This window comes from Drosophila albomicans, chromosome 3 (assembly GCF_009650485.2).
Source record: "Drosophila albomicans strain 15112-1751.03 chromosome 3, ASM965048v2, whole genome shotgun sequence".
Classification (NCBI taxonomy): Eukaryota; Metazoa; Arthropoda; class Insecta; order Diptera; family Drosophilidae; genus Drosophila; species Drosophila albomicans.
Window position 1 is genome coordinate 52,474,050 of NC_047629.2, and position 27,707 is coordinate 52,501,756.

Genomic DNA, 27,707 nt, shown 5'->3' on the forward strand with positions numbered 1-27,707 from the left:
TCGATGCCATTGTATACCAAAAATGAATGGATTGCTCTCGCATAGAGCCAAAAACAGTAAAACCCGATTGCGACTACGACTACGACTGTGAATCAGAGAATCCGAAAAACGAACCTGAACCCGAACCCGAACCCGACCCGAAACTCAAATCGATTTCCCCCGCAACCAAAGACTGAGCGATGGCATTGAGGTTATCGTGGGCAAAGACGACTATACGAACTACTTGAAGCGTATAGTAGATATAGATGCGATTGACGATGCTCTCAGATACATACAGCACAGTTTCTGGCCTGTCTCTGTCTCTGCTTCCAGCTGAAACGAGTCTGAGACTGTCTCAGAGAATCTCTCTATACCTTCGACACCAACATCGACATCGACAGCTGCCTCACTCAAGTATTTGGGTTGTCGGGCCCAGCATAAGCCTCTTGGGTTTTGAGTAAAGCAACTACAGCAGCAGCAACAACAACAACAGCAACAAGCAATTCCTCTGTGTGCTGTGAACACGACTTGGCATTGCTTCAATTCCATAGGCAACCCAGACGATGATGGCCACTTGAGCAGCCAGTTTGCCAGCTCTTAACTGGCTTAGACGCTCTAGGGAGGCGAAGGGTCGCTCCTCTCCTACCTACATAACATGCAACTATACTATATATATATATATGTTATATTTGATACCTTCCCTCAACCAACCTCGTCTCCTGTGGCATCATAATGATGATGCTTTCAGCATCAGCATCAGCATCGGCATCAGCTTCACCATCAGCATTCAACTTTCAGTCATGCGCTGGTCTCTTCATCGATGACGAGCAAAGCGAACCCGCACATTCGGATTCAGATTCAGATTCGGATTCGTTCGGTTTGTGTGCTCTGTGTGTTTTCTGCTGGCACAGCTTTCGATAGATGCTAATCTATCTTTATTGTACAGAAAGATGTCGAGAGGATGTGCATGCGAACTGGGTTTGGGATTGGGATTGGGTTTTGGGTTTGGCTATGGAACCGTTTTGCAGAACGTGCAGGAGAATGTGGCTGGCCGCAAAAGACGGTAAGTATCACCGTCGTCGTCGTCGTCGTCATCGTTGTCGTTGTTCTTAAGGGGCGGGAGAGATGAAAGCACTGCTATAAATATAAATGGTCTTTGGGCATTCGTATGTATTGGATTTCATTTGGTTTCGATTTGGGTTTGAGTCTAGGAAAAGCCCACATACAAGTACATGAATATACTAAATACGTTATATATATAGATACACATACACACCTTTCCAAAGGTATTATTACGTGCATATGTTATGCATGCATGTTTTGATTTCATTTTTTGCCCAAGGTACAGTTGTGTTGCTGTTGAATTAGTTAACGATTTTTGTGCAGGCAGCATAGAATTATATTATTTTATTAGCCGTATTATTCATCAATTCGAGCGCTCATTTCCCTAGTTTAATTTCCGTTATTCCCCCTAAAAACCTCAATTCTGTACAAATTTCCCATTCAGGGAATTATTATAGATAATAAGCTACATTGTATTGTCATTTAATCAGCAACTATAATGAACTCATGACCACAAGACTTTCATTCGAATCAACTCATTTAGTATTGTTTTGATCACTTACAACTGACATCACTGACACTAAGAGAACCCCAAAGATTGTACTGCTGCTATATAAGAGATCATGTTACACTGTAAAAAACTTGTTTTTATAATAATAAATGGACTCATTTTATAGCAAATTGTCGTTGTTTTATATTTAGTTGGGATGTACTCGTATGTATTTAAAGTTTTCCACTTTGCACCTTTCAAAAGCTGCAAACCCTCAAAAATAATAATATAAATAAATTGAACTTAGAAATTTTGAACTATAGTTTCTATTTTAATATTTTCTACCCCAAAGGATAGAAGGGTATAATGAATTTGTGAGGAAATGTGTGTAACAGGCAAAAGGTAGCATCTCCAATCCTATAAAGTATATATAATATATTCTTGATCAGCGTCAACAGCCGAGACGATCTAGTCATGTCCGTCTGTGTGTCTGTGTGTCTGTCCGTCTGTCCGTATGAAACACTGGATCTCAGAGACTATAAGAGATAGAGCTATAATTTTTTTTTCGGCAGAACTTGGTTTGTTTGCACGCAGATCAAGTTTGTTTCAAATTTTAGCCACGCCCACTTCCGCTCCCACAAATCGTCAAAAATTGAATAAGAGGCATAATTTTTAAGCTAGAGTTGTGAATTTTGGTACATACAATTTTATTGATTCCTGAAAATTTTGTTGATATCAGATAAAAAATGTAAAATTTATTTAAGATATTCTTACTGCGAGCCTTACTACTTTCAGCTATGTACTTTATGGTATATTTTGAATGTAGTACTATATAAATATATCAATTATATATTTTGGTATTTTTGTGGTATATTAATTTGGGATGATCAAAGCATACTACCAAACTATTCTACTTTTATTCAAAATGACTTGTTAATTTAATAAAACAAATGCAAACTATTATAAATAAATATATTTAATTAAGCCCATAGGCTATTTTAATGATTTTATTCCATCTATTTTCGTCCCCATTCAATGTATTATTCTGAAATGTCTTAAGATTGTAGCTATTTTAAATCTTTGTACGTAGTATAGAAAATTTGATATAAATGGAGGTATCCTCGAAGTTTCGATATTGAACTTCAAAATCGTAACAGGACAGTAATGTCGTTATACTAAATAAACTTATTGCTTATATAAACCATTTCTGAAAATAGCGACTATACTTTTAAGGTTAAGTTTCCACTTAATACGACGCAAATTACAGATACTACGAATACAATATGTATATCTTTCATATATAAAGATTCCAAGCAATTGCCGAGTCCAAGTTAATCTCTAAATTCATCTCTATTATTATTCACAATACAAATTGCTTTGTCATGAAGGTTGATCAACATTCGCTGAGTATTATGGAAGAAAAGAAGTGTACATAATCAAAGAATCGATAGGATCGACAGCAATTACAAAAGACTTCAACCGAAATCCCATAATTGCTACGTCATAAGGTGATCAACCCTTATTCCAGGAATATGATTGAAGAGTGTTCGGTAGTCAACATTAGCACCAAACGAAGGATCAACAGCAATTACGAAAAGACTACAACTCAAAGTCTATAATCTGTCGATCGGGTTTTCCAACGATCTGCTGTCACTTATACAGAATTCGTGTCTGCAGTTCCAGTTCCAGTTTCCAGTTCCAGCTTTCCAACATAGTCAGAACTGTGTGAGTATTTTGGAATTGAAACTGCGCACACGACCCGACAAGATGGGCAACAAAATCGAATGGCAAAAGACAGCCCAGAATACTGAATACAGAATACAGTTTAACTAGCAACAGCTAGCTACGGAGCACGAGAGAGAGATATAAAGCCCAGATATGGAAATGGCAATAAACTCGTAGCAGCATTGAACATACATAGGAGACGAGGGAATTGGGATTACGAACCCGACGCCGACAGCGACGCCGACGGCGCAGTTAGCTGTGCAGTCAACGAGGGCATCGCCACCATCGTCGTCGTCATCGTCGTCATCGACCATAGATGAGGATGAGAATGAGGTTGAGTTAGAGGTTGAGGCGCAAAAAGCAAAAAGCGGAGCACAAAGGAAATTACGAGGAAAAATTCAGGTCCCTATGGTGCTTTTGGGTGCGACAGTCAGCGCATAGAAATATCAACACACACCTAGATATAGAAATATATATATATATATTCTATACAAACATACAGATAGAGAAAAGTATGCGTGTGTGTGTGTGAGCTGCAGGCATAACATATAGATTATAGGGACGCACAAAAGCGAGAGCAAAGATGCCGAGAGAGATACGAGAGTCGAGATACCTTCAACTTCAACCGTAGTGGAGGGACTCTATGGGACCGGGGCAAGGAATCCGGAACATAATCACAAAAAAAAAACAGGAAAAAAGAAAAGGTAATGGAAAAATACTATCGTCTCTGAGTTTGCCGTTGGCTCCTCGCTCGCTGTCAGGGATATGGCATCATGAAAAGGGACAACGTCGAGGACATTCACAACTTTTAGTTGATGCAAAGTGCGAGGCGGAGGCGGGTGGGTGAGAGGGTGGATATGCGGGATTTGTTCAACAGGGTTTTCTGTTCAATATAATACATGACCATAATAAATTCTATGGCTAAATCCCCGCTCTGTAGAAAAAGGTCATAATAGATGAGCTTTTATCAAGGAGTCTCACTTGTCAGTGTGTGTGTGTGTGTGTGTGTGAGTGTACAATCATTTATAAATGTATGTGTGTGTGTGTGTGTGTGAGTGCGATTGTGTTTCATGCTCTCGTCGTAATCATTCGGTTTTTCGTGTAAAACGCAAAGGGAAAGGTCATTTTCTTCGCTCGTTTGCCTCAGCTCGTTTTCCAAAGGTTGCCAAAGGGCTTAAAGCTTCCCCCACCTCCCTTCCACCCACACACATCTCCCTCGAAAAAACCGGACAACCGAAAAGCATTTGAAAACTTTTGCTGGTCAGTCGATAGCACAGCACACAAAATATAATATAATGTATATTAATGTCGAGTCATCGTCATCGTCATCTTGAAGCGGAGGAAACTGAAAACACCTCACCACCCACACAGCTCTGGGATGCTGTGTGCGTGTGTGGTTTTTCCTACCTTTGTTTATAATGCGTGTTATACGAGTATATATACAATTCATATCGCATACTTTTTGCAACCACCAAAACCAATAACATAACATAAAGCATACACAAAAACACAACAAACCCATCCATCCAATTCCAATTCCAATTTCAAACCCAATCTCAATTTCATCGAATCCGAATCCGAAAAACCCGAAACGAACCGAACCGAATTCAACCGAAGCGAACACCCAAAAAATGGGTGAGCGTTACCCATTTCTATGATGTTGTTTTGCTACAGCTACAGTTCAGCTTCAGCTCAGAGCTCTTGAGAGTCTCGCATTAAAACTAATCCATCAAATTGCTTCGAGGCGACCCACAACTACAACTATAATGGGTTTAACTACAACACGTTTATAGTTTACTTTGTGCTCTGCTGGCTGCTGTTGGCGTTCTTGTTATTCGTGCGAACGAAACCCAAACCCAAACTCAAACTCAAACCCAAAAGCCGAACTGCTGGCAACTCAAACCCAGCAATACTTCAACTTACAGATATACACACATCGCAATGCTATCAACTTCCCAGCATCTTTTAGATAGCTCCAAGTATATAGCTAGCTGTATAAGTGTGTGTGTGTGTGTGTGTGTTTGCTTGTGTATTAAGAAAAGATGTTGGCGTAGAATGGATTGAAATTGTGTTGTGTGCTCTGTTTATACACATATCTTGAAGTATTCCGCATTGGCATTTCGCTCAACGGATATGTACAAAATATAATAATGACCTGGGAACTGAGCAAAAGATAATAACGTGGGCCGAAAAATGAACAAAAAAACTCGTTTTGTTTGCCATATATAATGTAGTTGTAGTTGCTCTGATATTTGTACAATATGAGAGACGGTGCTAATTATCTGAGATCTAAGATCGTAAAGTATTACGCAAAACCGTCAGCTGGCAATCGAATTCTATAGCCTAAGGTGCAGATCGTTTTTCATTTTCATCTAGTTCAACGGCGAGTCGAGTTACCTGAGTCGAGTCGAGAAAGGTAAGGATGAGTTTTCAACGGCCCAGTGCAAAATCAATAAGGGTTCAATCCACACATATGACGCATGGCGATAAAAAAGTGTAAATAATACCCTAAAATGGTATGAGAGTGTGTGTGTCGGTTTATGTACACGGCTATAAAGCCGTATATAAAATATATTTACGATATATAAGCAGTATTATCACACACACACACATACAGATTTATACGCTCACACACAGGCATGTAGCATTAAAATAGAGAAAAGTACTTTTTGTCTGGCGGGCGTTACGTCTCCCTAGTCCTCAAATCAGAGCAACACACGCTACTACGCTATACGATATATATATTATATATATATACACGAACCCGAAGCACAACGAGCAGAGAATGAAAGGCAGTAGCGCTGCCTGGAATTTGGTTTGGGGGCCACAACAGCTGAAGGGCCCCCAAAACACGACGACGACGATGACGATGTCGATGTGAAAAACACCCCAAACATCGGTTGAACTTCGGGTTTTTTGTTCGTGCCTCGTGAAGCTGACTGACTGACTGTCGAAGTGACTGCCTGACTGCCTGACAGTCTGTTCAGTTCCGTTCAGTTCAGTTCAGTTGAGTTCGGTTCGGTTTTTTGTGCGCTTTGTTATTGTCTCAGTAGCGTATTTACTTTACACGTCTGACGCTGGCGGCGACGCTCGCTGCGACGTTGACGTTGACGTCGACGTCAAGAGGTATTCTGCCCGTCCTTGCCGCATGCCTTGCCTGCCTGCTTGCCACACATCCATCCGCATTCACATTCACATTCGCCTTGGCTGGTCTCTTGTGCTGCTTGCTCGGTTGGTTTTAGGTTTTGGTTTGGTTTGGCTTGGCTTGTTTGGGATTAAATATTTCCTATAGATGGGAAAAACGAGTCGGTCGGGTCGGTTGGTTGGTCGCGTCGGTCGCTCGATGCTTGCTTGGCTCTACGCTGTTGTCGCTGTTGTCGCTAGTTTCGTATATTTCACTTTGTGCTGAACGTTCGTTCGAAGCGGTTCTCGCAGCGCAGACTTCTCTTTTTTTCCATATCTCTAATCGCATTCGATTCGTGCATTTTGGTGAACAGCAAACATTTCGATACGTTTCGATTTGATTTCAATCAAGACAACTTATATAGACATTTAAATATAATAACAACAACAACAACAAAGAGTGCTGGATACGGCTTACACTCTGCCAAAAAAAATAAAAATAAAACAAAGTGAGTACCACGCTGCGTATGTGTGATGTAAACAAAACGGGGTCTTGAGACGTTAGTTGTTGTGTTTGTTTTGCTTGCAATTAAAAAAGCGCCGCTTCGTTGTCGCCTTCGCAGCTTCGGCTTCGGCTTCATTATTTGCATGCGCCACACGCGGTGGCAAGCAGCAAGTGTTTGTTTGTTTGTTTGTTTGTTGGTTTCTTGGTGTGTCTCTCTTCGGTCTGTCCGCTATTTAAAAAATGTTTGCAGGCACCGCGTGCTTTTGTTTTTGTTTTGAATGTGCCAGACAGCACGTCGACTGCGACTGAGACAGCGACTGAGACTGAGGCAGCGAACGTCGACGTCGACTGCCTTTTTGTTTTGGCTGCGGCCTTTGTGTATTGTTTTTATTTTGCTTTTTCTGGTCCCCCCATTTTCTGTGACTGTGTTACTGTGTTTTTGGGCTGAATGCCTGACTGCCTGTGACAACAGGACATTGACATTGTCCCGAGTGCAAAACTGTTTTCCAATATACTACACAATCGAAGGAGAACTAAACAAGTGGCAAGAGTGTCAAGTGAATCCTTGGGGAATTCAAATTGTTGGGATGAACAACAAAGATGCATTATTCAGCAGAATTACAGATTGATAAATGACTATAACATTCTACAGCATTGATTGACTAGGGTGGTTTGATAACTTCATTAAATTAAGTAAGCAATCTCTAGAGAGCTTAACTTCTGGAGTTCTGAGTTCTGGATAAACATTTCGGGTAAAAATTATTAGAACTTTAATTTGAATTATTTTACCGAAACACATTCATTAATAAATATACAAACTCATTCATTTTAAATGCTTAAACTTGTTTGCAAAATTTTCCTAGGTTTAATGCCAAAATGTCAAGCTCATTCATTAATAATTTAGCCATTTTTTATAGCTTTTTGATATACAATACAATCGTATAAATAAAACTGTAGACAAAGTTGCTTTTAGAGCAGAAAAAGCAATATATTGAATATTAAATAATGTACGTTAAAAAAAGTATTTGTTTTTTAGACCCTTTCTTAAAAAAAAAGGAAAAAATAGTTTATTAAGTTTATCGAAATCAAAATGTACTTCACAGAAACCATAATTTAGCTAGTTTTTAGCACTTTGATATACAATACAATCGCATAATCTTTCAATAAATAAAATTTTAGAAAAAGTGAGTCTTTTAGATGTAAGAAAGCTAAATATATTGAATATTAAATAATATTATGAGTATAAACTTTTTAAGACCCTTTCTTCAAATGTAAAAAAGGGTCTATTAAATATGTATAAATTAAAAAGTACTTAACAGGAAACATATCAGACTACTTAAAGTGTATTTATTCTGAATTAGCAACATTATTCATAGAACAACAACCTGAAAAAAAATTATTTTAAATATTTGATATATTTGTCACAATTCCAAAATATCCGCCAAGTTCTAAAAATGGCAAAGAACACTCAAATATTCAGGGACACAGAATTTTTATTTCATAGGTATTAAAATTAAAACTTTTAAAAAATACAATAAACATTTTAAGACTTAAAGACAAAGGGTCTATTACAGTCAAGAAGACTGCAGCTTGCTTGTTAAAATTTAAAATTTGAAAGAAAATAAAAAAACGATTTTAGACAGCTATTTGATCATCCCTTAGTTAAATAATAATATAAACATCAAAGAATAAGGTAAATTTTAAATTTATGGATAACTAAACGCATCTAAAGCAACCCCCAAAAGAATGTCTAAGAACCAATCAATTATGTCTGTTCATCATAAATCATACAGAAATATATCTTAAGCCACCCTCGTCTCCATAGACATAAAGATAAATAGCTGTCGTCAATCCACCACCGCAAATTGCAGAAAAGACTAACGTTTGATTAGTGTATTAAAAAAAATAGAAATGCCAAGAAAATCCTATTTACTGCACGATTCACCCTCGTTTAATAATAGAAAATTCAACGAAAATCCAACTGGATGTCCAAACAAACCTAAAACATGGACGGCAAAGGTCAAAACGAATACACGATTAACGGATGCGACATAAATAACTTGAGCTATAGAGGAAAATCAATCTTGAAAGATAATAAAGACTGCCTGAGAATCGCGAAAGATGCCAGAAGAGTGGAAGAGGCACACAGCAGATAAAATAGAGAGGAAACTGGAACTGGAATTGAAATTGGAACAGAAATTGAAACTGGGGAATGTTAATGCATGTCATACTTGAATTCGAATCGAGACAAAGTTGTACGAATTGTAGGTAAAAAACCAGAAACAAGAACTAGTTAAACAATAGGCATAGACACATGGAAGATATATGTGCCGAGATAGGGAGATATCAAGATACTATACACAAATAAAAAGGGGGAACCTCAACGACAAAGACTAAGGCGCCTAAGACTGTGGTTGGGACTGAGACTGAGGCTGAGGCTGAGACTGAGACTGGAGGCAAGATGAAGATAACGATGATGATGATGATGATGATGACGATGCACGAAAATTTCACGAAGTCGCAATCCCAAGGCAACCAAAAGCAGCAGCAGCCGCCAAGTAGGGTGACTCTATATAAATATCTATATATATATATATGGTATATGTTTATTGGAGGGAAGGGCAGACTTCGAGGGAGACGCCTGACGACTGACGACGACTCGAGGCGATTAAGATAAAGTGCCAATCGATATTAGGGAAAGAAAGGCAATGGCAAAAGAAGGCAAAAGCAAAAATAAAGCAGAGCAGAGCAGAGCAGAGCAAGACAGAGCATAGCCAGCGTAAACGCTCAACTGTGAGCTGAACTGAGATGAACTGAACTCAACTGAACTGAGCTGTGCTGAGCTGAGCTGAACTGAACTGAAAGATGTGTATATTCCTCATACTAAAATACAACCCAACAACATTTCCGAGACAGAGACCGAGATGGAGACCGAGACTCGGGAGCCCGAGCTACGATTGCCATCCCAATGTATATAGAGATAGAGCTGAGCGACGACATAAAAGGAAATATAAAACCATTTATAAAGCAAGTCAGTCAGGGGAGATTTGAATTGGAATTGATGGTGTAGTGCACTCGACTACAAGTTTCTCCGTCTGTCTGTCTGTCCGTCCCTCTAAATGTCTCTGTGTGTGTGTGTGTGCGTGTGGATGAACACGAAGCATAGACGAAGTTGAAATGCTTCGTTTCGTTTTATGTCAAGGTGCGCGCTGGGCTGCGAGTATCTTCAAGATGCGTTGTGTGTTGGAAGGGTTTTTTGGGCTATGAAACTTTTGCTGCCAAGCAAGTTTCCGACACACACACACACACACACACAGAGAGAGAAAGACAAAGTTTTATGCCAAAAGTAAAATGAAACAGCTGGGAGGAGAAGCAACCCCTAAGCTCGGCTGACATGCCAAACTGAAAGATAAAACCCAATTCCGTAAATCCATGCCAACACACAGCCAAGAGATAGCAGCTAATGACCTACTGTGTAAAACGGAGGAAGCGGGGGCAGAAGGGATTGGTAACACGACTCGATTCGATTCCAGTTTGTACGTAAAGTCGCAATCTTGCAACCGATTTTTCAAGAGAAAACGGACATTGCTTTAGGTATTAAGTCATCTTACACCGCGTTTTTATTTTATTTGATTTTGTTTCTGTATTTTTGCTAAATTAATCCAAAAGACCGGCTGGCGCTCTCTGAGGTGAGTCAGTCAAGTTAGTCAGTCAGGTGGGTTGCTCGATACCATCCATCGGCCAGACTCCGAGCAATGACTCAGCAGAGTATTACCCTCAATCTGGAGGAGGCAAAGGCGGAGGCGGAGGCGGCGAAGGCATGGCCAAGTCGTTCACTTTAGTCAAGTGCTGATGCTGCTGCTAGCAACAACCGAAGCAGCATCGGAGCTATCTGTATATAACATATTTGTATCTTTAGCTGTATCGCTCTGTCGCTCTTGCTCTCGCTGTCTCCTATCTCTTTTGCTCTTTCGATTTCTTTATTGTCTGTGTATGTGTGCGTCACAGATATGGGTATGGGAGCTTGGGTGCTCCCATAATGGAGCGTTCGACATCCGACTGGTTCTGGTTTTGGGGGGCTGTGGACTGGGACTGGAAAACGTATCGATTTCTGAAGGCGTACGCATCGTTGGCTCAGCTCGAGCGCTTCGAAATTTATCAACAGTTTTATAAGTATATAATTGTGTGAGTCTTCGCTGTATGTGTATGTGTGTGTGTGTTTGATTCATTTGTAGCTCTGTATCTTATAGCGAGCATATGACGCTCGCTCGCTATAATTCCAACTTTCTGAAGTACCCATCATATAAATGTGTATCTCTTCCGTGCGTGCGTGTGTGTGTATGTGTATGTGTGTGATGGTATTTTTCCAAAGACCGAGGTCAAAGCTATTATAAACACAGATGCAATACATTGAGGTATATAATCTATAATCGAAATACTCGTTCAATATTATGCGTCATTTATTTGGTCGGGGCCCTAAAAAAACGCTGACTCTCGAAATGCTTGCTCATAGATTTCTATATAATTTCATCATTGATTTTTGTCCTGATGGGGAAGTTTGATCTTAGTCATCTAGATATTGAAAAACAAGATTTTTAATTACACGTGTTTCTCGTGAGTCCCCCGTATAAGTATAGAACTTGTAATTTATACCTTGTATGGTTTATAATTATTAAAGTTGTTTGTTACTCATAGCTTGACTTATTTGTTACTTTCGAACAGTTTTGCATAGTTTGATTTCGATGCACGAAAAGTTTTTGAAACAAACAAGTTTCTTTTTTTTTCTTTATATTCAAAACTTTTACATTTTCGCAAAGAGATTATTGAAATTCTTAAACTTAAAGTTCACTCTAAAATTCTTAAATAGTCTTATGCTTGCGTTCTCTCTTACACACAACCTTTCAAGTGGCGGCAGCTTTAAAGCATCAATTAGATTTACAAATTACGCCTTTAAAGCAATACTTATTTATGCTCATACATATTTGATTAAAACCCCCATTTTTTTCGTTCAAGTCGCGCATTGCATTTTGATTAAATTTGTGCGTTTGAGAAAAATCTTCAGCGAAATTGTAAACACTTGTTGCCAATAGCAAAGGCAGCGGCAAAGTTCAAAGCAAAAGACGAAAGACAGAATATTAAAGATCGTTATCGATAGACGCCATTTTGAATGCGCTGCCTAAAGGCTGCTTTGCACTTCAAATTAATATATGTACACATTGCGATAGGCAATTTTGTTCAATTTTTTAAATGTACACACTGATCTATGTATTACCTACATACTTACATACATGTAGATATGTACATGTATATGTGTAAATCACAGGGTGTTTATGGAACGACAAATGGAAAAATGTCCTTTCAACACGACACGTAATTAACAAATTAATAGTAAATCTTAACTTAAAACATAGGGTAATACTGCAAATCGTACATATATATTATAAATTTAGATCCAAGTGCCGGCAATTTATTAACCTAATTGGTGTTCTGAGCAAAACACTTGTTGCTATTAGCATGAGAGTTGCCGGACTGCAGAAAATTGTAATGCAACTAAATTCACAAGTAACGGACAATGAACAAATTTTAAAACTTATCTACATTTGACTAGCTCTATAACTTAACCTTTTATAAACATTAACGACATTAATCAATTAGCAACTTACCTTTTACTATTGGACATAGACTTCTTTGCATTCCAAATAAGGAATACTCATTTACATATATGAAGCGCCACTTTTTACACACACACTAACACACACAAAGAATTGGAGTACCAAGCACTAATTTTTGCTATATTCAATAGCTTAACAATTTTGAACACAAATCACATCACAAATATAACACATTTGTGCCAACATAAATAAACTTAAAAAAAAAAACAACAAAAAACATGCACAGGACGACGCGTTCATTTAAAAATGGAGCATTACATTTTACACACACAAGCTATAAAAAAATAGAGCAACACGCACTAATTTTTGCTATATTCAATAGCTTAGCAATTTTGAGCACAAATCACAGCACAAACACAGGCTATATATGCCAATATAAATTAACTAAAACAAAACCAAAAAAAAAAGACGCGCGGGACACGTTAATTTTAATTCGAAATTGCAAGTGAAAATTGCAACGCAACCGCCAAAATTGTACTGAGCACTTGTTGCGCTAGCCTGAGTTGCCAGACATTAGGCTGAAAAATGCGGCGGAATTCGAAGGAAAGCCAAGGACAACGACAGTGAAAGCAAACATAAAAAGAAGAAGACTATTTTGTATACATATGTACATATATAAAATAGTGTTCTCTCCACCACGTTAATTAAACTTTTCTAATAATTGTTATTAATTTAAACAACAATAAATACGCACAAATCACTTTTATTTAAATTATGCATTTATCTATGCATTCGTTAGAATGACACTCATCACTTGTTGCGTAAAGCGTTGCCAGATGGCCACCTGTTAAACGTAGCGAAATTCAAAGCAAAAACAAACAAAGAAGAAACAGTCAATTCGGCAACTTGGCCAAGCATGATACGCAAATACAAGTATTGGGCTCCTTTTTTAAATTTAAATTTTAAATTTGTCCAATAACTCTAACTAATAATCCATTTTTTATGTTCTCTACTTGCAGTTGTCTTTATTTTATTGTTTATGTTCTAAACGGTTTTGGCGTTCGCTTTGCAACGCCAACAGGACTTGAGCTACAATTCGGGGCGTTAATAATTCAGTTGTGATGCCGACCATACGGCGCTGCTGCATCATTGGATGCCTCTCAAACTCGCGGCAACACCCCAGCATGCAGTTCTTCGCCTTCCCTCGCCCCGACAATCCGTTTCACAAACTCTGGAAGGAGGCGTGCCACGCCTCGCTGCGTCGCATCATTCCCTTCAAGAAGCCAGTCGTCTGTGCGTTGCACTTTGATCCCAGTGTGCTGGGAGGCCGCCGTCTACAGTCGAATGCGTTGCCCACGTTGCGTCTGGAAGTGCCCTCGAATCTGGAGGCTGTGGAGCAACAGGCAATGGTGGAGGAGATCGAACGGAGTCGCAAATGTGCGTACATCAATGCCGTCGTCTATGAGTGGCTGGTGCGTGCCAACATCAATCCTCAGCTGCGTGGAAGCATCACGCACGGCATGATCAAGGATAAGGCGGAGAATACACGCCAAGTGATCGGCAGCACATCGTTTATAGCGGACAATCGTTGGCTGAATCGCTTTCGGGAGACGCATCTGCAGGGATTCGCTCAGAAGCTGGCCACCAATCAGTTGAAGCCGATGGGCACATCGCTCTGGATACCGGATATTGTGCAGGACTTGCAGCATTTATTCCCACCAGCGAGCGCAGAGCGTGTGGCAAAGCTGGAGGAGATGCCGGAGCAATACATGAACTATATGCAGCAGTATGGCGAATACGAGGAGGATGACGACAGCATGGACATTAAAGAGCAGAGCTATCAGGAGCAGCAGCAGCAGCAACATTACGCGTTGCAGCAGCAACACTTGCAACAGCAGCAGCAACAACAACAGCATCCAATGAATGCCGCCTGGCCGCCTTTTCCAGGACATGGGCTGCCTCATCCACATCCTCATCCGCATCCTCACGCTGGCTTCAGCAGCCTCAACGATTTCTACTTCGAGCGTCAGCTGCAGCAGCAGATGCAACAACAGCAGCAACAGTTGCAGGCGCAATTCCCGGTGCCCGGTTCACAACCCCGCGAACCCTTCCAACCTCAGCTGCCGCCCAATGCGTTGCAACAGCCCGTCAGTCCCTTCCGACCTGTGCAGCTGGCCAAGCGACCCAAGCTAGAATCACCAGCAGCTGCCGTCGACGATGAAGTGCAGGAAATCAACAATGTGCGCGAATCGCCGCCGCCGTTGGCCGAATCCACGCAACTGGAACATCAGCAACAACAACGCACGCCGAGTCCCAAGGAGCAGAATAATAATAGCAATGGAGGTGTGAGTGGACGTGACAGCGCCAGCAGCAAGGAGAATGCTCCCAAGACAACAATCGATTGCACCAGCAGCGGCAAATCAACGCCAGTGCTCTCCATTAAAGCCATAAGTCCGCCCGCAACAGTCACATCGCCAGCATCTGTGCCAGCATCGCCCAAGAAGATTAGCAGTCAAACAAATGGACACACATCGTCACCGGAACCAGATGCAGGAGGAGCAAATGCATTGGCCCATGTTCTCAAAGAGCTGGACAGCTACACTCAGGCTTTGGAGTACTTGAAGCCACTGGAGGATTTTGTGCTCTTCAAGGAGAACTTCCGTGCCATTGGCTTGCTGTCGCAGCTGGAGTGGTGCTGCGCAAGGGCGACAAGTCCACGCTTATTGAGGGTTAAATTTAAATAATATATCTACAAAATAAAACAAAACACAAATGTGATGAACAGTGTACATATGAAATTAGCCAATTACTGAACTAGTATTATTAATTTGTCTTTCCATTAATTTAAGTAACTGTGGCCATTTCGTTTTCAACTATGAGATTAAAATAAAAATTATAATTTATTTGAAAATAACGGTTTTTTACTTGGGAAGGGAAACAACGGAAATGGGAATTATTCTTTGTTCTCCATAATCCCAGCTCTTAAAACTGTTGCCTTATTAACTATATTTGTTAAGCAGTTAAGTATTCATTTAAAAGGCAGTGAACTAATAAACTTATTTCATATATTTTAATGGACAACGAAAATAAGTAACGTATTTTCAGTAAAAAAAAACAGAACCACAACGGTAACTATTTAATGCATGCGCCAATCTGGCAACGCCATTGCTGCGCTTATTACACAACACTGTTGCTGTGGGCTGTGAATGGCAAATTGCTGACTGTGAAAAGATAAACAAAACAGCTGCAACCAAAAACTAAGCACAAATTACACAAAAGAAATAAAAGTATTTATAGTAAAATAAATAAATAAATAATGTCGCTGCTAGAGCAATACGAACAGCAGTATGCAGCGCTGATTGCTGAAATAACGGCACACATTGGTCGACTGCAACAACAAAGTGCAAGTGAGTTAACTGAAAATTTTTGCAAATTAAGTTTGAGTTGAAATTAATCCAGGTGAACGCAATGAGCTGTGTAACAAAATCGATGGCAGTCTATCGGAGGCGCAGGAGCTGCTGGAGCAAATGGGTCTGGAGGTGCGGGAACTGAATCCCGCTCAACGCAGCAGCTTCAATGGCAAACTGCAAGTGGCCCAAGCCGAATTGAAGCGCCTGCAAACGGAATACAAGCAAACCAAGGACAAGGCGCGCTCTCAGCAGTCGAATGCCGCCTACACTACATTGGATTTAGGTGGCAGTGACTATTATGAGGATGTGTCCATTAGCAACGATCAGCGACAACGGCTGCTCGACAATTCCGAGCGCATTGAGCGCACCGGCAATCGGCTCACTGAAGGATATCGCGTCGCACTGGAAACTGAGGCTTTGGGTGCCCAGGTGCTCAATGGTAAGACTTACGAGTGATTCTTAGACACGCTAGATAAGTGGTAAAGCCAAGGGAAAGCAGCTGTGAAGCTGTAAAGCTCTTTTATTTCATTGACGAGTTAAGTTTGGCGCATCCGTCCGTCTGTCTGTCCGCTTGTGTTACTGAATCTAAATCTCTGAGACTTGTGATTAGAGTCACGACTTTTAGTGACAATACTTCTACTTAGAGACTCATTTACAACAAAAATCTGACTTCAAATATTGAAGTAATATAATAGCTAGTTTACTTAATATTCCATAACATTGTTCAGAATGTTTTGAGTTTGTAAAAAAAGCTACATGAAGTTTTTTTTACTAAGAAAATGTTTTGCTCAATTTTGTGGGTTCAAAAATTCTCTGTACTGACAGAATCATTAACTCACAGCTGAAAGCTATGCTTTAATTTGGAGAAGATTTAATGCAGTACTGCTCAAAATCCTTAAATTATAATTACTATTTAAAACAAGTATGTAAAGCCTTTACAAAACAGTTCAGTTCTTTTGCTCTTAGGCCCTAATTTAAAAGTCTTAACTCCTCATAAATGGCTAGCGGGTGTTTTCCAGTCGAGTACACTCACTTGCAGCTTTTCTGGCCTACGTTTTATTATAATAATTTTATTGCTTCTGCACTTGTCAGATTTGCATCATCAACGCGAGACGCTGCAAGGCGCACGCGCTCGTCTGAGGGAAACGAATGCGGAACTGGGACGCGCCTCCCGCACCCTCAACACAATGATGCTGCGCGCACTGCGCGAAAAGGTCGTCCTCTATGGCGTGGGCGTTTGCTTTGTGGTTGCTGTCGGAGTCAGCCTCTACTTAACATTTGCACCCAGCACATCGGCGGCCACGTCATAGTCTGGATTAGATTACATTATATAAGTTGTAAATTTTGCAAATGTCGCGTTGCCCACATTCCTGGATTTAGCAAATTGTTTATTTATTTTTCGTTTTAGCATTTAGTTTTGTCCATTTGCGAGTTGTCTAAACATTATTATGTATGTATGTACTTGTATATTGAAAATGTTTGTAGCATCCTACATATAAAGTAACTACTATACTTAAATTTAAACTATGACTTACGCCCTATTCGATTAATATTATAAATGTTGATGTTAATGAATGTTTATATCAAATCATTGTTCGTTGGCGCATAAATATTAACAATATCAATAATGACGTATTTTGGACGTATTTTAGTTATAAATTCGACAGAAAAATCATATTATACAATATAATAAATACAACTTAAAGCAAAACAAAATATACAAATTTGTGAAAGTACATTGAGTTCAGCTGGGGATGAAAAACGCCAGTTTAGCCAAACTCAATGTTCCCCAACTGCTAGCAACTGCAAGAGCCGGCTTCCTCATGGTGCTCCGCTTCCAGGGCCTTATCAATTTGGAAGCTTTGCTGCTCCAGAGCTTGCAATTCCATTTTGGAGCGATTCGCAGTGACCAGCTGGCGTGCAATGTCCTGGAACATGTCCTCGATACCCTCGCCACTTCGACACGATGTCTTGTATGTGGCACTGATTAACGAATGACACTGCTCACAAAATGCTTCCATATCCTCGTCGCTGACTTCGGGTTCCCTTCCCTCCAGATCGCTCTTATTGCCACAGATAAATATCTTGGCATTCTCGGCGAATGTGACAATGTCCAGCAAGTGCTGCGACAGCGAGTGAAAGGAAGCAGCATTGTCCAGGGCAAAGACCAGTATGGCAGCCTCGGCAAATTTATAATACGACGAAGTCACAGATGCCACACGCTCCATGCCGCCAGTGTCCCACAATTGCAGCTGTCAAATGTATATATATAAATTATGTTTCTACTTCTAATAATCACCATAATACACACCTTCAGTTGCTTGTCGCCCACGTTGTATTCGCGATCAATGTGATCCAATCCCAGCGTGGATTTGCGGTCGGTTTCAGTCACAAAAGTGTTGTTCGTAAAGCGGCGGAACAAGGAGCTCTTGCCCACACCATAGTCACCGCAGAGAATGACTTTTTGCTTGGGTGTTCGCACCGTTGCCATGGCTGTGATTTGTTCTAATAATGTAATTAAATTAATTCGCAACTACGCAGCTGCTGCTGCTCCAGACACAAAGAAATAACACCACAACACTCAATATGCAAAACAGCTGTTTGCCGCGAGGTTGCCACTGCTAAGGTTTCGATAACACGATTAGCGATAACACGGCGCTGTCAAGTGCGTGCTATCGATTTTGAACACTATCAACAGCTGATAAGCTTTGCCGTTAAATTAGAGTTGAACATTGCGTCAGCAGCCAAAGCACAATCGACTGTTGGCTTAGACGGAAGATGGCAGCTGCAATTCGTTCGTTGGCCATAATTCTAACGCTATGTGCGGCCTTAACACAAGGCAAGTGAAAAGTGGAAATTGTTGGTTAACCAGTGTAATTTCAAATTATTATCGATAATAGGCAAACCGGGCTATGGACCAGGTGAACAGGATTGGGGCTACATAGATGTGCGTCCAGGTGCTCACATGTTCTATTGGCTATACTACACCACAGCGAATGTGACCAACTACGTTGAACGTCCTCTTGCCATTTGGCTTCAAGGTGGACCTGGAGCCTCCTCCATCCGCTATGGAAACTTTGATGAGTTTGGTCCCGTTGATTTGTACGGCAACTATCGCAACTGGACTTGGGTCAAGGACATGAACGTGCTGTTCATTGACAATCCCGTGGGCGCTGGCTACAGCTATGTGGATAACAATGCTTATTTGACGGCTACCAATCAGGAAATCGCCAGTGATTTGGTGGAACTAATGAAGGGTTTCTATGCTAAGCATCCGGAATTCGAAACAGTTCCGCTGCACATCTTTAGCGAAAGCTATGGTGGCAAAATGGCACCCGAATTTGCTCTGGAACTCTACTATGCCATACAACGCAAGGAGATCAAGAGCAATTTGACCTCCGTATCTTTGGGTGATCCTTGGACGTCGCCCATTGATTCGGTGCTGTCGTGGGCACCATTCCTGCTGCAATTGGGCATAATCGATCACGATGGCCATGATCAAATAATGAAGGCAGCCAATTTTACAGCCGAACTGGTGGAAAACGAACGCTGGGCTCAGGCTACAACTCAGTGGGGCAACACCCAATGGGAGGTGCTGAAGGCCAGCAAAGGTGTGGATTTCTACAATGTGCTGAAATTGACCAGGGGAGATGCTTACCAGAGGCGCTCGCTTTATCCTGCTGCGGGTAAGTCTATTTATCTATAAGCAATTCATCAAACATTATAATTATTTAACCGACTTAATGTTATATTTAGAAAAAGAGATAAATTTTAGCAGATTTTATAATAGTTTATTTCTTCCATTTTGACCAAATCAAAAAAAATATCATTCGAAAACAGTAAATATTCTTGAGGTTTCAAAAGTTATTTATTTCAAATTACATATTTTTTGCGTAAAAATAATAATTAGATCTATGAAATTACAAAAACATCGTAATTTTATTTAAAAATTCAAAATTTAAATCACTAAGATTTAATAATGTTATTAAAATATCTAAATTTTAACTTTCCTTTATTCCAAAATTGTAAAGATTTCTAATTTATAGTGTCTGATTTAATCATGTTATAAACATTTCACAGATCGCATGTATCGCACCTTGGTGAAGTTGGACTTTGATGAGGATCTCGATCAGATTGCCGAGGATCTATTGCGTGGTCCAGTGGCCGAAACCTTGGGCATTCCCGATCACGTCAAGTGGGATTCGCAGAGCGGAGCTGTCTTTGATATTCATCGCACTGACTTTATGAAGCCCGTGATCCACATTGGTATGTTAATTATTCAACGGTATTTTTCTTTATTGCTTTGTGTAATAAACTGAATAATTTGATTGTAGTTAACGAGCTGCTGGACAAGACACCGTTGCAAGTGGCCGTCTTCTCGGGTGGCTTGGATCTGATCTGTTCCACTCCCGGCACCGTCAACTGGATAGACAAGCTCAACTGGACCAGAAGAAACGAGTACTTGGCTGCCCCGCGTACAGGAATCAATGTGGATCGTGTGCTGGAAGGTTATGAGAAGACCGGAGGCAACTTTACCATGTTCTGGATCAATAGATCCGGTCACATGGCTCCAGCTGATAATCCAGCTGGTATGAGCCATGTTTTGCGCAGTCTAACCAACTTTGGTTAAAGCGACCAGTAATAAAGCCAATAAAATCTGAACAATTACATCGAATTTCTCGTTTTACAACTGAAAGCAAAATGAAGGTCGTCGTGATAAGAAGCAAACGTAACCGCATAAAGTTAATTATCAAGTGTCTTAGTTGAAATTTATGAAAGTGATAAGTATTGGTGGAAAGTGACAGAAATAAATACTAAACAAACTTATCATCTCAACTCTGTCACGCGTCGAATTCGAAATCGAAGGATCGTAAATAATTATGTGGATTAACAGAGAGTCTTTTCATTTTCTAGACACACAGTTTGACAACTGATAGTTGAGGAATATTTCCCATTACGAATTTGCACAATCATTGCCATAAAATAATTTAAGACTGTCTAAGAAAAGACTTCTAAAGCTATAGCGAAACTTAAAATACAATGTCTTAAATACATAATTATACTTTTAATGGCAAGTGGGAGCTTAACACTATCTATATTTTAACACAAGTTCGTAAATGTGGTTTTAATGTATTCGCAATTTTAGTTTCCGGCATATGCTGTAATAATAAATAAACTGTATAGTTCCATAATGAACAAAATAAAGAAAACATAGAACATAGAATAACCTTTTTAAGACACTTAAATTTTGAGGCAGGGGCTTGCTAAAAACTCAGCTAATACTTCATAAATTTGTATTAGAAATTTAAAACATCAATTATGAAAAAATACAAATAATTGTATAAGCAAGAATTTGCATTATATTCAGCCGAACCCGATAAGAAATATTTTAAAAATATTGATATTATGAAGTTAGTTTTTAAATTTGAATTTTTCTATTTTTGTTTTATATGAATAATCCCATATAGTTAAAGTAAATTTTGGCTTTTAATCATATTAAATTTAATATAATATTATTATATTTAGAAGTGTGTAATATTTTTGTTTATCATAACAAAGAAATCAATGCCAATTATAACTGACAAATTAAACCAAACTATTATCGAATCATTATGAAAATACTTTCTGTGACGAAAGTATTAAGTAATATTAAATGATAAGTACTAATCGAAAATCGAAAATGACATCGAACTTATGACTTAAGATTGTCACGCGTCGACGCCATCAAAGATTGTAAACACCCGAAGACAAGAGCGATCAATGGGGATCGTCCCACATCATAAGCACTTACTTACTTACTATATTATTAGATTAGAAATTCTTTGTCGAGCAACCACTTTGCTTACCTCTTCAATAGTAACTCGATCACTGCTCAGACGTTCGCCAAACTCGAAGGTGTGCAGACGACCTGGGTGAACACACAAATAGTGCAAAATGAGTCGTCTTTTAACCGTGTTTCTGGCGCTCTTCGCGATCGCGATCGCTGGCGGCTTTGGTGCTGTGAATGGTGAGTGAAGTGTTTGAAGCTGACCTCAATTTGACAGCCAGACAACATGCTGGGCTTGAGCGAAGAAAGAAGAACCACTTGAGTATGCCAAACAGGTGTTAATGAACGTAAAGTCTAAATTGAAATCATTTCCAAGTAAAGCAAAGTTACATTAGCCGCTGAGATTGTTATCTTATCGGCACTATTGATAGCCCTTCTGCTTCTGAATTCATCAGAAAGCGAATCTATTAATTAGATCTGAAGAGGCTCATTATACCTGTTAGTCGTAGGGCATTATAAATTAGTGGTAAACTTAAATGTATAAGCAATCTAAAGTGAAGGAAATATCTCCTTATGAAGAGTAACATATTGTATTGTTATTGGGTTATTAGTTCCTCTTGCTATCCGACTATGTAAACATCTATATATCAGAGGCGAGTGATATCAAACTTTGTAACTTTACTAATAAACGAATTTAGAATTCCATTTTAACTACGCTCTTTAAGAAGACCAACAATTTATACACAAATCCAACGCTCAATATAATTTTTAAGTTATGAATATGAGGGTAACCTCATTTTAAACTGTTTCTGAAAATTTCATGACGATCGTAAGTTGTTCTAGAAGTAATTCCTTATCTTAAAATGAGTATCAGCGAGTTGACTGAACTGCAGCTTTTCAAATTGTTCCCATTTCTTCCAACGATTTGTTCTAAATCTCTTTCTCCCTCACAGCTCGTGAAGGTTACGGTCCTGGTGATCAGGATTGGGGCTTTGTGGATGTGCGCACCGGAGCTCACATGTTCTATTGGCTGTACTACACCACCGCCAATGTGACCAGCTACACACAACGTCCACTTGCCATTTGGCTGCAGGGAGGACCAGGAGCTTCGTCCACCGGCTATGGCAACTTTGAGGAATTGGGTCCCTTGACACTGGAGGGCGTTCCTCGGGAATGGACCTGGGTGAAGGACATGAATGTCCTTTTTATTGACAATCCCGTTGGTTCAGGCTTCAGCTATGTGGATAGCTCTGCCTATTATACGACAACAAACAAGGAAATCGCCTTGGACTTGGTTGAGTTCATGAAGGGTTTCTATGCTCTGCATCCGGAATTCAAAACCGTTCCTCTGCACATCTTTTGCGAAAGCTATGGCGGAAAAATGTCTCCAGAATTTGCTCTAGAGCTTTACTATGCCATAGAACGCAAGGAGATTGAGAGCAATCTGAAATCTGTGGCTTTGGGTGATCCCTGGACATCTCCCATTGATTCGGTGCTCGCCTGGGCACCTTTCCTGCTGCAGATGGGCATTGTGGATCAAAATGGACACGATAGCATCGAGTCGGCTGCCTTGAGGACCAAGAATTACGTGGACAGGGGCCTTTGGACTTTGGCGACGATGCAATGGAGTTTGACGCAATCGGTTGTGTTGCGTGAATCGAAGGGTGTGGATTTCTACAATGTGGAGACTCCTACACGCGGCGATGCCTACTCGAGGCAGATGGCTTTGTTGACGCCCGAAGGTAAGTCTGTGTGCTGATCGATTAATGACATATCGATAACTGTGAATTATGTTTTGTAGAACGCATGATTCGCACTTTGGTGCACTTCGACATCGATGAGAATCGCGATCAGATGCTGTCGGATCTGATGACGGGTCCAGTCACCGCAGCCTTGAACATCACCACTGGCGTTGGTTGGGGAGCGCAGAGTGGCGCCACCTTCTCAGCGCAGATGGGCGACTTCATGAAGCCAGTTGTGCACATTGGTAAGGTTATCGAAAATGTTATCGAAATCGAATATGCAAATTAACTGTGCTTTGGCTGTTTAGTTGAGGAACTTTTGAACAACACTACACTGAAAGTGGGCGTATTTTCGGGTGGCTTGGATCTGATTTGCGCCACGCCCGGCACCGTCAATTTTATTGCTGACATGCAGTGGATCAATAGGACCGAATATTTGGCTACTCCACGTGTGGGCATCAATGTGGATGGTGTGCTCGAGGGATACGAGAAGACTGCAGGCAACTTCAGCATGTTCTGGATTAATCGCTCTGGTCACATGGTTCCAGCTGATAATCCTCAAGCCATGTCCCACATTCTGCGCTATTACACCAACTACGGCTAAATAATATTTATGTACACATAAATATGTAATGCAAATAAATATATGTATGTACATACATATGTAAATATACTCAACAGTTGTACGTTGCAATTTCATCTTTTGACTTTTCCAAAAATGGCGATCGAACGAAAGCAAATCGCAGTTTCGTTCCAATAACTGTAAAGTTCTCGCATGCGCAGTGGGGTGGAGAGAGCGAGAGAGCGCAAGTGAGACCACACAACGAAATCGAACTACCCTGTCTCCGTGTAACGGCCTTGCAAAATGTTCAACTTTGTTTGTGTTTGTGTGTGTGTGTGTCGCCGTCATCTGCTATTATCTGCTAAAGCAGCACAAGCACTCACTCACATACACACACACACACACACTCAGAGTCATAGACTGAGACACACACATGTTAAAGTTGCGCGCTGCTTGCGCTTATCACAAGCTCTCCGCCGGCGCAGAAAAGTGCTCTCAGTGCGCATTCGCGCTCACAGAAAACTGAAAACAAAAAAAGCAACGAAAAAAAAAACAGAATGAAAACAGCAGCCGCTGGCAGCGGGTGGGACAGCTATTTTTATATTGTACGTCGTTCGGTGCGCTAGTCGGTGGAATCAAAAACATTTTGAAAAAATCGCACACGTGTATGTACGTGTGAATGCGTGTCTAATTGTGCAGTGTAATTATTATAAATATGCATTAACAAATCAGCAACAGCCATAACAACAACAAGGTAAAGTGCATGCAAAAGCGAATGAAAAATAAAAACAGAATAGAAAAAAGTCAGCAACTGGGCGACGTTTAGTTGCTGTCAACGCGCATAATCGTAGCACATCGCACACGGACACACACACACACACACGCATACATACGTAGGCAGGCCAAAAATACATGTGTATGCACGCGACTATGCGGTGTGTGTGAGAGCGAGCGAGAGAGAACGAGTGCAGCAGCAACAAGAACACAGGGTGAGTGAGCGCAACAGAAAAACAACAATAAGAACAATGCATGAATTTGATGTTGATGTATTTTTTTAAACTTTCAGGTGCATTTTTTAAACACACACACAAACAGTTATTAAAAAGCAATGCGTGTGCGCGACAAACGCAAGCAACAGAAGGAGCAAAAGGCTCAAAAGGCGAACGATAAGCAAAAGGTAAATAAGAGAATTGTATTTAAATAGCTCTCGTATTTAATCAACACTTAATCACAGCAGCAGCAGCAGCAGCAACAGACAGAAGCAGAGGCGAAAGCAGCAAGCAAAGCAGCGACGCCAACTGCGACGACGACTGCGACGCCAACGTTGCCAGCGACAGAGAAAGTGGCATTTGATAATCGCATCAAACGCAAGAATGTCTTGGCCTTGAATGAAAAAGTGGCCGCATTGCGTGAATACGATCGTCAACCCGTCTACAAACATGTGGGACGCATGTTCAACTGCAGTCCGGATCAGATCAAACGGATTGTGCAGCAAAAGGAGGAGATCCTGAGGGCGTGGGAGCAACGCACACGACGCAGTCAGGATGCCAAGACGCAGGAGTTGAAAGTGGTCCGAGTATCGATGCTGGGTAAAGCTGTCTACGATTGGATACGTCGCATGATGTACTACAAGGATTTCATCATCTCTGACGGTCTCATTCAGAAGATGGCGCTGCAATTTAAGAGCTTTATGGGTCTGAACAACTTCTTTCCGCATCAGGAATGGTGCGACAAGTTTCGTGCCACATACAACATACAGCACAATGACACCAAGCTCCTCAAGATTGGCTACACGCAATCGCATTCGGTGCAGATCAATGACATAGCCAAGGATGTGATGTCCGAGTGCACGCCGGCTGCAGCGCAGCAGGAGCACGAGGATCAGGATGACGAGGAGGAAGATGGCGACTTGAGTCTGGCCACCATAAGTGGCAGCAGTCACAACGACGACGACGATGATGATGAGCAGGATGTGGATGTGGATGGGGGCGGTGATCTGACCGATGAGGAAGAACAAGATGTTAAACCCACGATCAGTGAACTGCAACAGACGCGTGTGCTCCAACCGCTGCCGCAGCTGATGCGGTTGCCACAAGTTCCCCCCGGCACATCGCAGAAGGTGCTGCTGGCCACGCCCATTCTGCCACCGGGAGCAGCCGCCGCTGCTGGCGGAGCACAGACCATGACCATCATACCGCTGGCAACTTTGGCCCAGAGCATCACACAACGTCCGTTGACGGCGCCGACAACATCGACGACGGCGACGCCCAAGGCGGGAATGCCGCCGCCCATGCTGGACATTAAGCAGGAGATCAAAACGGAGCCCAAGGATGAAGAGGAGCAACCACAACAACAACCACAACAGCAACAGCAGGAGGAGAAGCCAGTCGAGGAGGAAGCGGAGCAGGAACCTTTGGTGCGCATCAAGCAGGAGCTGGACAGCGATGGTGAGCTGCTCGATGGGGAGGAGGATGAGGAGGGCGACAACGGGGGGCGATCGAGTGTCAATTCATTGGTCGAAATTCTCGCTGGCAATGCGGATGTGGAACAGCAATACATTGAGCAAACGCGTGCATTGCGCAGCTTGGAATATGCCACGCCCCCGATGACAATACTTCCGCCCATGCCGACGCTAACCAAAGCCCCAAGGCAATCGCCACTTCCGACAGCAACAGCGACGCCGCCAGCGAAGCGGCAACGACACGATGACAACAACAACGGAGAGCAATCATCATCGACAATCATCAGCTGTTCAGAGGCACGCAAGTACCTGAAGCGACTGGAGGAGTTCGCACTCTCCAGGGAGAACTATCGCCTCATTGGGCTCATCACGCGAGCCGATGAAGTCATGCGAGAGCTGGCAGATGAATAGAAAGAGTCAAAGATACAAAAGTATCTGACGGATACGGAAAGTATCTAGAATGAGATACTTATCCATTGAAAGCAGATAGTATCTTGAGATAAACAGGACATGGAGAAAGAGTTGAAGACACAAAAGTAGCTGGTGGATATAGTAAGAATCTGCAATGAATAGAAAGAGTTGAAGATACAAAAGTATCTGTTGGATGTAGAAAGTATCTAGAATGAGATACTTATCTATTGAAAGCAGATAGTATCTTAAGAAAAACAATATGTAAAAAGAGTTGAAGATACACAGGACATGGAGAAAGAGTTGAAGATACAAAAGTATCTGACGGATATGGAAAGTATCTAGAATGAGATACTTTTCTATTAAAAGCAGATAGTATCTTAGAACATGTAAAAAGAGTCGAAGATACAAAAATATCTGGTGGATATAGAAATAATCTGCAATGAATAGAAAGAGTTGAAGATACAAAAGAATCTGCATCTTAAGATAATCACAAGATGGAGAAGAGTTGAAGATACAAAAGTAACATAACTGTGGGATATAGAAAGTATCTAGAATGAGATACTTATGCAAATAGTATCTTAATTTAAACAGAGAAACAATTGAACATAGAAATGTATCTATTAGATACAAAAACATATTTTATATATATAAATTAGCAACTAAACTATCTAAGCACATCTTGAAGATGAAATCAATCATTAGCAATAACGTGAATATTTTAATTGTTTTTTGTTTTTACTTTGTACACGTACCAAATACATTTAAACCAAAAATATAGCAACTAAATCACATAAAAACATACACACACACACACACGTGTCATTCAATTGCTAATGTATGCGGAAAGTGTTGTCATTG

At 40.8% G+C, this 27,707-nt stretch overlaps 7 protein-coding genes across 12 annotated transcripts in view; 5 read left to right on the forward strand and 2 right to left on the reverse strand.

Moving 5' to 3' along the window:
- LOC117569322 (uncharacterized) overlaps window positions 1-27,707 on the reverse strand; it is a 191,158-nt gene that overhangs the window by 69,681 nt on the left and 93,770 nt on the right. The gene's annotated exons all lie outside the window — the stretch shown is intronic.
- LOC117571352 (mediator of RNA polymerase II transcription subunit 29) lies at window positions 6,402-15,244 on the forward strand. The gene is given in 3 exon segments (XM_034253461.2): window positions 6,402-6,888; window positions 13,516-15,184; window positions 15,187-15,244. Coding segments are annotated over 2 exon segments (1,611 nt in total). The 5' UTR covers window positions 6,402-6,888; window positions 13,516-13,617; the 3' UTR covers window positions 15,231-15,244.
- LOC117569538 (vesicle transport through interaction with t-SNAREs homolog 1A) lies at window positions 15,709-17,444 on the forward strand. The gene is made up of 3 exons (XM_034250741.2): window positions 15,709-15,903; window positions 15,956-16,345; window positions 16,999-17,444. Exons 1-3 carry the CDS (start codon window positions 15,813-15,815, stop codon window positions 17,214-17,216), a joined length of 699 nt encoding a protein of 232 aa, XP_034106632.1. The 5' UTR covers window positions 15,709-15,812; the 3' UTR covers window positions 17,217-17,444.
- On the reverse strand, window positions 17,540-18,504 carry LOC117569539 (ras-related protein Rab-11A). Its single transcript, XM_034250742.2, has 2 exons — window positions 18,218-18,504; window positions 17,540-18,158 (listed from the first exon to the last, which is right to left on the reverse strand). Exons 1-2 carry the CDS (start codon window positions 18,395-18,397, stop codon window positions 17,703-17,705), a joined length of 636 nt encoding a protein of 211 aa, XP_034106633.1. The 5' UTR covers window positions 18,398-18,504; the 3' UTR covers window positions 17,540-17,702.
- On the forward strand, window positions 18,585-20,595 carry LOC117569537 (retinoid-inducible serine carboxypeptidase). Its single transcript, XM_034250740.2, has 4 exons — window positions 18,585-18,745; window positions 18,807-19,592; window positions 19,987-20,172; window positions 20,241-20,595. Exons 1-4 carry the CDS (start codon window positions 18,685-18,687, stop codon window positions 20,534-20,536), a joined length of 1,329 nt encoding a protein of 442 aa, XP_034106631.1. The 5' UTR covers window positions 18,585-18,684; the 3' UTR covers window positions 20,537-20,595.
- LOC117570957 (retinoid-inducible serine carboxypeptidase) lies at window positions 21,768-24,088 on the forward strand. Its single transcript, XM_034252892.2, has 4 exons — window positions 21,768-21,913; window positions 22,627-23,415; window positions 23,475-23,660; window positions 23,724-24,088. The coding sequence occupies exons 1-4, from the start codon at window positions 21,841-21,843 to the stop codon at window positions 24,017-24,019; spliced, it is 1,344 nt and encodes a 447-aa protein (XP_034108783.1). The 5' UTR covers window positions 21,768-21,840; the 3' UTR covers window positions 24,020-24,088.
- LOC117570107 (uncharacterized) lies at window positions 24,509-27,651 on the forward strand. Of its 6 annotated transcripts, none has more exons than XM_034251566.2 (3): window positions 24,509-24,966; window positions 25,044-25,154; window positions 25,218-27,651. In XM_034251566.2, the coding sequence occupies exons 2-3, from the start codon at window positions 25,086-25,088 to the stop codon at window positions 26,847-26,849; spliced, it is 1,701 nt and encodes a 566-aa protein (XP_034107457.1). In that variant the 5' UTR covers window positions 24,509-24,966; window positions 25,044-25,085; the 3' UTR covers window positions 26,850-27,651. The 6 variants fall into 6 exon arrangements, with proteins under 6 accessions (XP_034107457.1, XP_051861844.1, XP_051861842.1 ...); XM_052005884.1 differs by having other exon boundaries at window positions 25,224-27,651; XM_052005882.1 differs by having other exon boundaries at window positions 24,510-24,970; window positions 25,212-27,651.

Bases quoted from the DNA above. Each gene is read 5' to 3' on its own strand.
- LOC117569538 (XM_034250741.2), top strand. From the start codon at position 15,813: ATGTCGCTGCTAGAGCAATACGAACAGCAGTATGCAGCGCTGATTGCT. The intron at 15,904-15,955 runs GTGAGTTAACTG...AAATTAATCCAG, and splicing joins ACTGCAACAACAAAGTGCAA to GTGAACGCAATGAGCTGTGT. The intron at 16,346-16,998 runs GTAAGACTTACG...TGCACTTGTCAG, and splicing joins GGGTGCCCAGGTGCTCAATG to ATTTGCATCATCAACGCGAG.
- LOC117569539 (XM_034250742.2), bottom strand. From the start codon at position 18,397: ATGGCAACGGTGCGAACACCCAAGCAAAAAGTCATTCTCTGCGGTGAC. The intron at 18,159-18,217 runs GTGTGTATTATG...TACATTTGACAG, and splicing joins TGGGCGACAAGCAACTGAAG to CTGCAATTGTGGGACACTGG.
- LOC117569537 (XM_034250740.2), top strand. From the start codon at position 18,685: ATGGCAGCTGCAATTCGTTCGTTGGCCATAATTCTAACGCTATGTGCG. The intron at 18,746-18,806 runs GCAAGTGAAAAG...TATCGATAATAG, and splicing joins ATGTGCGGCCTTAACACAAG to GCAAACCGGGCTATGGACCA. The intron at 19,593-19,986 runs GTAAGTCTATTT...AACATTTCACAG, and splicing joins CTCGCTTTATCCTGCTGCGG to ATCGCATGTATCGCACCTTG.
- LOC117570957 (XM_034252892.2), top strand. From the start codon at position 21,841: ATGAGTCGTCTTTTAACCGTGTTTCTGGCGCTCTTCGCGATCGCGATC. The intron at 21,914-22,626 runs GTGAGTGAAGTG...TCTCCCTCACAG, and splicing joins CGGCTTTGGTGCTGTGAATG to CTCGTGAAGGTTACGGTCCT. The intron at 23,416-23,474 runs GTAAGTCTGTGT...TATGTTTTGTAG, and splicing joins GGCTTTGTTGACGCCCGAAG to AACGCATGATTCGCACTTTG.
- LOC117570107 (XM_052005882.1), top strand. From the start codon at position 25,086: ATGCGTGTGCGCGACAAACGCAAGCAACAGAAGGAGCAAAAGGCTCAA. The intron at 25,155-25,211 runs GTAAATAAGAGA...ACTTAATCACAG, and splicing joins AGGCGAACGATAAGCAAAAG to CAGCAGCAGCAGCAGCAACA.